Source organism: Phoxinus phoxinus, assembly GCF_949152265.1.
Source record: "Phoxinus phoxinus genome assembly, chromosome: 4".
NCBI lineage: Eukaryota > Metazoa > Chordata > Actinopteri > Cypriniformes > Leuciscidae > Phoxinus > Phoxinus phoxinus.
This window is the reverse complement of record NC_136879.1, coordinates 41526322-41538821: the sequence shown is the minus strand read 5'-3', so window position 1 is coordinate 41538821 and position 12500 is coordinate 41526322. Positions and strand designations below refer to the sequence as shown.

The 12500-nt window shown below is 42.4% G+C and overlaps 1 protein-coding gene across 3 annotated transcripts in view; it reads right to left on the bottom strand.

The window, feature by feature from the left end:
• The window catches only part of pdgfd (platelet derived growth factor d), a 35743-nt gene that overhangs the window by 2861 nt on the left and 20382 nt on the right, over positions 1-12500 (bottom strand). For all 3 annotated transcript variants that reach the window (XM_079610171.1, XM_079610172.1, XM_079610173.1), the window contains exons 4-6: positions 11548-11601; positions 8959-9157; positions 2264-2478 (exon numbers count right to left, since the gene is read on the bottom strand). In XM_079610171.1, the coding sequence (XP_079466297.1) occupies positions 2264-2478; positions 8959-9157; positions 11548-11601 (468 nt within the window). The remainder of the gene's footprint in view (positions 1-2263; positions 2479-8958; positions 9158-11547; positions 11602-12500) is intronic.

Below are 12500 nucleotides of genomic sequence, written 5' to 3'. Positions count from 1 at the left end.
ATTGTATGGCTCAAAATTATCCATTTTTCTTTTATGCCAAAAATCATGAGGATATTAAGATCATGTTCCATGAAGATATTTAGTAAATGTCCTACCGTAAATATATAAAACATGTATTTTTGTGAGTGAATGCAGCACAATCGTGAACATAAATGCACAACTTTAAAGGAGATTTTCTCAATGTTTACATTTTTTTGCTCCTCAGATTCCAGATTTTCAATAGTTGTGTCTCGACCAAATATTGTCCTATCCTAACAAACCACACATCAATGGAAAGATTATTTATTCAGCTTTCAGATGATATATACATCTCAATTTAAAAAAATTACACATGTGACTGGTTTTGTAGTCCAGGGTCACATTTAACCTTTTTGAATAATGTCCATGATTTAAAAAAAATGTTTCACACACAGCGAGTACCAAGTTTTGTACGATTCCAATGAAGTAAAAAAATATACATATAAAAAATAAATTTCGGTCAAAAACAACAGAACAGCACCAGAGAGTTCATTAAAGAAATATTAAAAGATTTATTAATCATAGTTAGTTAACTCTTTCCCTGCCAGCGAACAGTGAAAACACCAATGGCAGGGCAAGAGTTAATGTCAATATATTATTGAAATCAAAAGTCGTCTCTGTTCATCAATTTAGGTCTACAAATAATATGAACAATTTATTTATGCATTAATCCTTGTTCACGTTAATTAACAAAAACACAACTAGTAAATGTATTGCTCATTTGCAGTTAATGTTAGATAATGTGCTGACTGGCATCAGTGGGAGCTTATTGTAAAGTTTTACACATATGTCTAATGATAATTCTTCAAACTAATAAAAGGCCGCGTGTTTAAAAATAAATGTCGTGATGTTTGTTAGTTTGATCACGGAAGTAAAAGAGATTTATTGTTCGATTTCTCTTCATTGATTTGCTTACCAGTCGATATCTGTCCTTGACCTTTCACCTCTGGATGTCTCTTATGTTCTGCACTGAAGCTCATATATCGTGTGTGTGTGTGTGTGTGTGTGTGTGTGTGTGTGTGAGAGAGAGAGAGATACAGAGTGTGCATGTGTGTGTGTGAGAGACCGAGTGTGTATGTGTGTGCGAGAGAAAGTGCACGTACGTGTGTGTGTGTGTGTGTGTGTGGTCGTCTCACATTAGTCAGCACTGACAGCTGGAGCCAATCACATTTAGCAGATGTTGCCGTGGGTAACAGTCTGTTATTCTACACAATGAAAGTTTCCTGATGGCTCTGTGACAGCTGTCAATCACCGGGTCATGCTGATGTCAGCCTGGAGATTACAGGAACTACAACTCCCAGAATGCCTCAAATATCCCATGAGGCTTCACTCAGATCCTCGACTCGACTGGGTTCAGCTGAAGTATTACTGACGTCTCTGTGTCTAATTGTGTTAATAATTGATCAAGTTAATAGAGTTAAAACAGAATAGCTGACGGCTTTATACACTACCTCTCATTTCAGTGGTAGTTAAAGAAACATTGGTAGATATTATAAATTTTTTGTATAAAATAATTTATGTAATATAATACTGTGTGTGTGTGTGTGTGTGTGTGTGTGTGTGTGTGTGTGTGTGTGTGTGTGTGTGGTTACAACGGCTTCGAACACGACTCAACCAATCAGAATCAAGAACCGGAACTATCCGTTTTAGAAAGAAAGAAAGAGAGAAAGAAAGAAAGAAAGAAAGAGAGAAAGAAAGAGAGAAAGAAAGAGAGAAAGAAAGAAAGAAAAAGAGAAAGAAAGAAAGAAAGAAAGAAAAGAAAGAAAGAAAGAGAGAAAAAAAGAGAGAAAGAAAGAAAGAAAGAAAAGAAAGAAAGAAAGAGAGAAAAAAAGAGAAAGAAAGAAAGAAAGAGAGAAAGAAAGAGAGAAAGAAAGAGAGAAAGAAAGAAAGAAAAAGAGAAAGAAAGAAAGAAAGAAAAGAAAGAAAGAGAGAAAAAAAGAGAGAAAGAAAGAAAGAGAAAAAGAAAGAAAGAAATAGAAAAAGAAAGAGAAAAAGAAAGAGAAATAGAAAGAGACAAAGAGAGAAAGAAAGAAAGAGACAGATAGATAGATAGATAGATAGATAGATAGATAGATAGATAGATAGATAGATAGATAGATAGATAGATAGATAGATAGATAGATAGATAGATAGATAGATAGATAGATAGATAGATAGATAGATAGATAGATACTATAAAAAATAGCATGGAAATAGGAGTGTTTGGGTAAACCCGTCATCTATCGAACAGTGCATTGTGGGATACCTCGTGCAGTTTCCTGACGGTCTTCCCGGCACTGCAGCTGCAGGAGTTCCAGCTGTCGGTCCCGCAGGCGCAGTTTCCCCCGCAGCGCTGGACCAGGAGGCATCGTGGGAAAAACACGGCGTTGGTGGCCTTCAGCTCCTCGCGCAGATTGACGGAGAAGTTGCGCGGAGTGCAGCTGTACTGCTTCACGTCATCGTAGAGCCGGTCCAGATCCACTGAGAGACACAGAGATGAGGGAGTTTAATACATCATAACCAGTGTTGTGTGTAACACGCACACTACTTTTTACACGAAAAAACGAGTTATAACACGCTACTGAAAATTTGGTAACATAACGTAGTTCCTTTTTCAATTCGGTGCAATGTTAGACTCGCAGACTGATGACTCGTACTTGGACTCGGACTCGAACACTGGGGACTCGAGACTAGGCATGTGCCGGTATCACTTTTTCATGCTGCGATTAATTGAGAGAGCATTTATCACGGTATACGGTATTATCACGATATTGTAATTTTACAAGAGAAACAGGTTAAAAAAAGAAACAAACTTCAGTTTTGTCCTTTTAGTAACTTTAATAACTTTTTAATGAACTAAAAGTAACTCATACATTTAAATACAAATAAATATAAATAAAACAATATAAAATATAAAAGTAACTCAAACATTTAAATACAAATAAATATAAATAAAACAATATAAAATATAAAAGTAAACTGAACAATTATATCCTTTATCTCCCTGAATTGCAGTGGATGGTTGTCACGAATATGAGCGAACATGTTAGACGTGTTCCCTTGTTTTGCAGCCACTTTCCGTCCACATGTCTTACACAAAGGGAAACTGTCTTCGATCAGCAATCCCTCTGCATTTTTTTTGGAACTTTTTGACTTTACCCTTTTTGAAGGGGGATAAATTGTCGGCAGTGTTCCTCCTTCCGCCATTCTTCTTCTTCATGTGAGAATTTGAATGCGGCGTCAGTGGCCGTGGCGCGCACTGCGTGCAGTGTGATTCTACATGTGACGTGAACAATGTTTACATCCGGGTGCGCTCACGTGTTCTGCGCAGCATATACGCAGTGTTTGTTCAAGCTGTGGATGGAAAATAAGCTATAATGCACGTTCTAAAAATAAAAATTCGGATCTATTATTTTTTACGGTATTTTGAAGTGCCCACGATAACGATATCGTGTATATTCATTATCGTGATTTATCGAATTACCGAAAATCGGCACATGTCTACTCGAGACTCGACTCGGACTCGGACTCAGGTAATGGTGACTCGATTCAAACTCTTCTTTGGTGACTCGGACTCGGACACTGGGGACTCGAGACTCGACTCGGACTCGAACTCAGGTAAAGGTGACTCGATTCAAACTCTTCTTTGGTGACTCGAGACTCGACTCTGAATCGAGTCACCATTACCTGAGTTCGAGTCCGACTCTTCTTTGGTGACTCGGACTTGGACACTGGGGACTCGAGACTCGACTCGGACTCGAACTCAGGTAATGGTGACTCGATTCAAACGCTTCTTTGGTGAATCGGACTTGGACTCGAACACTGGGGACTCGAGACTCGACTCGGACTCGGACTCAGGTAATGGTGACTCGATTCAGACTCTTCTTTGGTGACTCGGACTCGAACACTGGGGACTCGAGACTCGACCCAGACTCGAACTCAGGTAATGGTGACTCGATTCAGACTCTTCTTTGGTGAATCGGACTTGGACTCGAACACTGGGGACTCGAGACTCGACTCGGACTCGAACTCAGGTAATGGTGACTTAATTCAGACTCTTCTTTGGTGACTCGGACTCGAACACTGGGGACTCGAGACTCGACTCGGACTCGAACTCAGGTAATGGTGACTCGATTCAGACTCTTCTTTGGTGACTTGGACTCGAACACTGGGGACTCGAGACTCGACTCGGACTCGAACTCAGGTAATGGTGACTTAATTCAGACTCTTCTTTGGTGACTCGGACTCAAACACTGGGGACTCGAGACTCGACTCGGACTCGAACTCAGGTAATGGTGACTCGATTCAGACTCTTCTTTGGTGACTTGGACTCGAACACTGGGGACTCGAGACTCGACTCGGACTCGAACTCAGGTAATGGAGACTCGACTCAGACTCTTCTTTGGTGACTCGGACTCGAACACTGGGGACTCGAGACTCGACTCGGACTCGAACTCAGGTAATGGTGACTCGATTCAAACTCTTCTTTGGTGAATCGGACTAGGACTCGAACACTGGGGACTCGAGACTCGACCCGGACTCGAACTCAGGTAATGGAGACTCGACTCAGACTCTTCTTTGGTGACTCGGACTCGAACACTGGGGACTCGAGACTCGACTCGGACTCGAACTCAGGTAATGGTGACTCGATTCAGACTCTTCTTTGGTGACTCGGACTCGAACACTGGGGACTCGAGACTCGACTCGGACTCGAACTCAGGTAATGGTGACTTGATTCAAACGCTTCCTTGGTGAATCGGACTTGGACTCAAACACTAGGGACTCGAGACTCGACTCGGACTCAGGTGATGGTGACTCGATTCAAACTCTTCTTTGGTGAATCGGACTAGGACTTGAACACTGGGGACTCGAGACTCGACTCTCGGACTCAGGTAATGGTGACTTAATTCAGACTCTTCTTTGGTGACTCGGACACTGGGGACTCGAGACTCGACTCGGACTCGAACTCAGGTAATGGTGACTCGATTCAAACTCTTCTTTGGTGAATCGGACTAGGACTCGAACACTGGGGACTCGAGACTCGACCCGGACTCAGGTAATGGTGACTTAATTCAGACTCTTCTTTGGTGACTCGGACACTGGGGACTCGAGACTCGACTCGGACTCGAACTCAGGTAATGGTGACTCGATTCAAACTCTTCTTTGGTGAATCGGACTAGGACTCGGACACTGGGGACTCGAGACTCGACTCGGACTCGAACTCAGGTAATGGTGACTCGATTCAAACTCTTCTTTGGTGAATCGGACTAGGACTCAAACACTGGGGACTCGAGACTCGACTCGGACTCAGGTAATGGTGACTCGATTCAAACTCTTCTTTGGTGAATCGGACTAGGACTCGAACACTGGGGACTCGAGACTCGACTCGGACTCAGGTAATGGTGACTTAATTCAGACTCTTCTTTGGTGACTCGGACACTGGGGACTCGAGACTCGACTCGGACTCGAACTCAGGTAATGGTGACTCGATTCAAACTCTTCTTTGGTGAATCGGACTAGGACTCGAACACTGGGGACTCGAGACTCGACCCGGACTCAGGTAATGGTGACTTAATTCAGACTCTTCTTTGGTGACTCGGACACTGGGGACTCGAGACTCGACTCGGACTCGACAGTTGGTGACTCGACTACAACTCTGCCACACGGTACGTGACAGAGGCTGGTAGCAGATCAATCATGGCAAGCAAGAAGCAGCCAACGCTAACTTTTGAGGGATGGAGGTATTCCCACTACCATTCAGATGCAAAAGAGAACTCAGTGCGCTGTAGAGCTGTCTAACCATACTACCGCGCCGTCACTCTTATCTTTCTCCCAGACATTTACATTTTTTAAACAGTTTTTCATACAGTTTTATGAGACATGCATCTAGCGCATGCCATCTCTTGTCACGTCGGGTAGAGCAGCAGGTTACGACTCAAATGTGCGCATCTACCACGAATGCAGCCGGACATCAGTTCTGACTGGATCTCTTCCCAAATCGTCCCTAACTAAAATGTCAATAGATTTTGTCATCCAAAACTGTTTTTTATTTAGTTATCATCTCGTTTTCGTCTGTGAAAAAATGTAGTTGACGAAAATCATTCGTCCACGAAATTACCACTGCTAGGCATATGCCTATCCATTAACGGGACTTTCGTCATAAATATTACAAATTTTGATAAATGCATTATGCCTCCCTTGATAGTGTATCTGAAAACTAAGCTTATATCTTCTATATCATTTTGTCCTAGTCTATCAAGATGCGATTCGCACCGGTGTCGCACATTTAGGAACAGATATTGGGTTCTGCCCAAAGTCAAGCAACATAAAAGTAACAAGTAACGTAAAAAGTTACTTTCCATAGGGGGTAACTAAGTAAAGTAACGGATTACTTTTTGTAAAGGAGTAACGAGCAAACACTACTTTTTAAAAACAACTTCCCCAACACTGATCATAACCAACTGAAGGTTTACAGAGAGACTGTTAAAGGGGTCATCGGATGCCCATTTTCCACAAGTTGTTATGATTCTTTAGGGTCTTAATGTAAAGTTTGTAACATCCTTTGGTTAAAATTGTTCAATGGTTGTGTAAAACAACTCCCTTTTTAACTCCTCAAAAACAACCCGTTTGGGTGCATGTCTCTTTAAATGAAAATGAGCAACTGCTCCCCCCCCCCCCCCCCTCCCCTCACTTCCATGGGGGTGTTGAATGGCTGAGGGCAGAAATATGCTAATACGGGAAATATGCTAATACGGGACAGTCCGTCAGCGGTCGTGGGCGGAGCATGAGCATTATGACATCATAGTGCTCAGAAAATACAAACGCCTTGATTATTAAGAGTGTTTGAATAAAATAAAATAAAAGAGTGAATGGATTTTTTTCATTGTATGGTGGTTGTGTGTCCACACACTGCACTGCATTAATTTTGCATCCGATGACCCCTTTAAAGTAGCCTGGACCTACCAGACTCCCGTACATTTCATTTGTACAGAGAGTCTCTCCTCTCTCCATTGAAAAGCGTTAACTTCCTTGAAGGCGGGTCCTCTGTTGAAGTTTAAAACTATTGGATCTGCCCAGAGCCACTCTGGATCTGCCATAACCAATCGCTAACGTTTGGTTGTGACGTATGACGACTCAAACTAGCGCACAACATCATCGTTCTCAGCCACTCCCTCTGTTCGCTGATTGGACCGCTAAAAAATTTACCGGAGAAAACCCACGAATATACCGCAAACCCAGACGTAGTTCTGAAGGAAAATGAAAATTGAGCGGAAGTACGAAAGAGGGCGGAGCCAGGCTAGCTTTAAAGCACAGCAAACTACATCCGGACCACTCGATACTTTCCTCTTGGCAAAGTTATTCAAAAGCTATAGTGTTTTTACTTTGTCAGGGCTGCAAGGTCATTGTGTGTGTGTGTGTGTGGTTTGTACTTTGCGAACAACATTCCAGTGTGCGGTTTTAGATTTTTTTTCTCACTTATGACTCACATAAATCCCAATCTGTTCTAGAGGTGAAGATGAAGAGACGGGAGGACATCACCTCCGTCTGCCTCATAAAACACCAGTGAATGGTTAACAGTGCCTGTCTCTGCTGTGTGTGTGTGTGTGTGTGTTAGGGTATGTGTGTTAGTGTTTGTGTGTGTGTGTGTGTGTGTGTTAGTGTGAGAGTCTGTCAGTTTGCACGCTTGTGAGAGAGAGAGACTCACGCTTGTGCTTGCGGTCGCTGTGGTAAGCTCGTGGTCTGTAGTGTGTGTGTGAGTGTGTGTGTGTGTGTGTGTGTGTGAGTGTGTGTGTGAGAGAGACTCACGCTTGTGCTTGCGGTCGCTGTGGTAAGCTCGTGGTCTGTAGTGTGTGTGAGTGTGTGTGTGTGTGTGAGAGAGACTCACGCTTGTGCTTGCGGTCGCTGTGGTAAGCTCGTGGTCTGTAGTGTGTGTGTGAGTGTGTGAGTGTGTGTGTGTGTGTGAGAGAGACTCACGCTTGTGCTTGCGGTCGCTGTGGTAAGCTCGTGGTCTGTAGTGTGTGTGTGAGTGTGTGTGTGAGTGTGTGTGTGTGTGAGAGAGACTCACGCTTGTGCTTGCGGTCGCTGTGGTAAGCTCGTGGTCTGTAGTGTGTGTGTGAGTGTGTGTGTGTGTGTGTGTGTGAGAGACTCACGCTTGTGCTTGCGGTCGCTGTGGTAAGCTTGTGGTCTGTAGTGTGTGTGTGAGTGTGTGTGAGTGTGTGTGTGTGTGTGTGTGTGTGTGTGTGTGTGTGAGAGAGACTCACGCTTGTGCTTGCGGTCGCTGTGGTAAGCTCGTGGTCTGTAGTGTGTGTGTGAGTGTGTGTGAGTGTGTGTGTGTGTGTGTGTGTGTGTGTGTGAGAGAGACTCACGCTTGTGCTTGCGGTCGCTGTGGTAAGCTCGTGGTCTGTAGTGTGTGTGTGAGTGTGTGTGAGTGTGTGTGTGTGTGTGTGTGTGTGTGAGAGAGACTCACGCTTGTGCTTGCGGTCGCTGTGGTAAGCTCGTGGTCTGTAGTGTGTGTGTGAGTGTGTGAGAGAGACTCACGCTGTGCTTGCGGTCGCTGTGGTAAGCTCGTGGTCTGTAGTGTGTGTGTGAGCGTGTGTGTGTGAGTGTGTGTGTGTGTGTGTGTGTGTGTGTGTGTGTGTGTGTGTGTGTGTGAGAGAGACTCACGCTTGTGCTTGCGGTCGCTGTGGTAAGCTTGTGGTCTGTAGTGTGTGTGTGAGTGTGTGTGTGTGTGTGTGTGTGTGTGTGTGTGTGTGTGTGTGTGTGTGTGTGTGTGTGTGTGAGAGAGAGACTCACGCTTGTGCTTGCGGTCGCTGTGGTAAGCTTGTGGTCTGTAGTGTGTGTGTGAGTGTGTGTGTGTGTGTGTGTGAGAGAGACTCACGCTTGTGCTTGCGGTCGCTGTGGTAAGCTCATGGTCTGTAGTGTGTGTGTGAGTGTGTGTGTGTGTGTGTGAGAGAGACTCACGCTTGTGCTTGCGGTCGCTGTGGTAAGCTCGTGGTCTGTAGTGTGTGTGTGAGTGTGTGTACAGCTGCTCCAGGTCCTCCTGCCAGGTGAAGGGGTTCAGGTGTCTCAGCAACTCCTCCACGGTGCTCACGCTCGCGATCTCGTTGTCCAGCGCTGACGCAGAAAGAGGAGAATCCGTCCCGGAAAACCCAACAAGATCCTACAGGAACACACACACACACACACACGAGACGACGGATGAACACACTCACGCTTCTGCATCAAAGAGCAGCGTGCCGTGAACATCCTGCGAAACATCTGAGAGTTACTAAACAAAGTTGAGAACAGTGTTGTGTGTGAATCAACAAGCACCAATGCTACGTTTCTCTAAATGTCATAATCATTTGTTCACAAACTAGTATTCATTACTTCAGTGAGCTCATCGTTTCTGCATTACATTATTACATTGTTTTAATTAAAACCTTTTTTGCTAACTGTGATTTTGTATATGTACATTTATGAAATACATATTTAGAGCTTATGTAAAGCTGCTTTGAAATGGTGTGTATTGTGAAAAGCGCTATACAAATAAATGTGAATTTAATTTAATTAACTCATTACAAGTAACTTGAATAATGTAATCAGATTACTTTTTCAAATAATTAAAGTAACGCATTACTTTTAAAAATATCGGAGTTACTTTTTTCCTATTTATTGACTGACAGCTCTCCTGTCCCAGTGTTGAGACAAATTGAAGTGCAGAGGCGCTGTGTGTGCGTGCGTGTGTGTGTGCGCGTGTGTGTGTGTGTGTGTGTGTGTGTACATGATGGTTATTGTAGTTCTAGACTAAATGAGAGCATGCACAGCTCATGTGCACAAAAAAAAGACTCAATATTCCTCATTATGAATAAAATCAGTGAAATGCAGAATCAGAATACTATACAAACCTCCAATAACTAAATATGTTAAATAAAACAAATTTTTATGCATTTAATCTCACTTTATTGACCAATGTATTATGTACTTTCTTGCAAGTAGTTGATTTTTTTTGTTTTTATTGGTAAAGTGTTAAACTATTTTCTCCTGCATCCTATTCTTCTGTTACCCAGAATTAAGCAGAATTTGTATTTCCTTCAGCTAGAGACTTATTATTTCACTTTTGGTGTGAAAGGGTCTTTACATTTGCCCAAAAATATAACTTTTTTGTAAAAAAAAAAAAAAAAAGCCAAGGTGGAAAGTAACGTAAAAGTAAAAAAGTAAATGCATTACTTTTCTAAAAAAGTAACTAAGTAACGCAATTAGTTAATCTTTAAAGGTGTGGTATAACGCCCTTTTCACAAGATGTAAAGTAAGTCTCTGATGTCCCCAGAGTGTGTGTGTGAAGTTTTAGCTCAAAATACCCCACAGATATTTTTATATATCATGTTAAAATCGTCACTTTTTGAGGGTGAGCAAAAACACACCGTTTTGTGTCTGTCCCTTTAAATGCAAATGAGCTGCTGCTCCCGGCACAGGGGGCGGAGCTTCAACAGCTCGTGTCCTTTTACCAGAGCCCGTCTACGGAGAGCCTTGGCACTCCCTATTCAGCCCCATTGTATTGATTTTGGTTGCAGTTCCATTAGAATTCCACTGGGGGTGATCGCGAGCGAGTGCAGACTGAATGGGAGTCAATGGGGCTATACGGCTAAATGTGTCTCTTTCACCCGATTGCCGTTGAGAAATCTCAGATTTTATTGTAGGCTTTGCAAGTTCAACATAGGTTATAGGTCGAAGGTTGAATGAACCAGTACTTATGTCCTTTCGATTTCTTACAGGTGGGGCCGTTGTTGGCCGGAACATGCTAGCATTCTGCTAATAACATATATGTGATGTGACGTCATCACATTTTTGAACGCTTTTTTAGAGCAGATAAGTGAACTTAAAAATGCAATTTTCAGCTGAGTGTATTATCTTAGCCCCCCCTTTCGAATACAACATTTAAATTACAAGACAAAAAATTATATCCTGAGAAAAGTGGGTTTTGAGGGGTATTTTGCCATAGACCTCCATTCATTCTGCACTCGCTCGCGAGCGCCCCCGCATGGATAGAGACGTGTTACTGCAACCAATCCAGAACCCGGAAGTAAGCAGAGACTGCCAATTCTCTTCCTATTAGACATTCTCTGCTTTTACCTCACACACACACACACACACACACACACACACACACACACCAAAAACTTTTAGTCTTGTATGTTCAAACCGGAGTCAGACAATGATGGAGAGACTCAAGAAGAAGTGAGATCGTTGATTAGCATATATCATGATAATCTATAAATCGTGTTCTGGGGGCGGGGTTTATGTAAATTCTAGGGTTGGTGATGTCACTAACCCGGAAGGAATGTCGTGTAGTTCCTACCAGCCGTTTGTTGTAGTCCTTAAAAACTTTTTCTGTAAAAGCAAATATCTCCCTTTGCTTTGAACTTTGAGCGTTGTAACTTTGCAGATGTTGTTTATGATCAAACAGCAACATTACACACTAACTACAGTTAGAAAAGTCAAATCATAATGAAGGGAGTAACATAATATTGTAATGCATTACTTTCCGCAACACTGGTTGGTAATACTCACCGATGTCACCGTAACCGCTTCCCAGTTGGTCATAGACGCGAGAGGTGAGCTGTCCTGAAAAACAGATTTCACACTTTAGTTTCATCCATTTTTCACAGAAATGTTGGTATTCATTGAGCATCAGTGCCGGAGGAACTCTGGGAAAGTCATTATCTGATAAATCCTGTGTTGAAACACTCTCGACATTCAGCCGCACAAACACAATCACAGTCCGTCACTCATGATGTCATCGAGAGGGGGCGGAGCTACAGACATCATCACACCGCTGGCATTTAAACGTCAACGCTATACAACTCGAATTAACAAGACCATCAATCAAGTCCACTGTTACACACCGATAATGAAGAGAGAGAGAGAGAGAGAGAGAGAGAGAGAGAGAGAGAGAGAGACCTTAAACTTCATCAAGTGGACAGACCCTCCAGCAAGTCAGATCCATGGACCACAATGCACCATGATTGTGACATCACAGAAGATTGCGCTTAATTTAGCCCCACCCCTCACAACTCTAGTGTATACTAATAATAATGGAGTTATTTTACTGGCAGTTTTAGTTTTTTTATTTAAAGTATCACTTCATTAAAAAATGTAAAAAAAAAATATATATATTTATTTTGGGGATAGTTTGCCCAAAAATTAAAATTGTGTTTATTCACATTTACTCATCCTTGTGTCGTTTCAAATCTGTATGAGTTTCTTTCTTTGGCGGAACATAAAATAATAAAATACGTTTTTTTTTGTGTGAAGAATATTGGTCACCAAACTAAATAAATTATGGTAAATGAAAAAAAAACTAAGCAAATTAAGCAATTTGAGAAAAGTATTAAAATAAAAAATAAATGTGCAAAAAAGTATCATAATCTTGATCTGAAGACGGACTTCTTTTTTCACACAAACACACCCAACCCATCACACACACACACACACACACACACACACTAACCCGACCCCTAAAC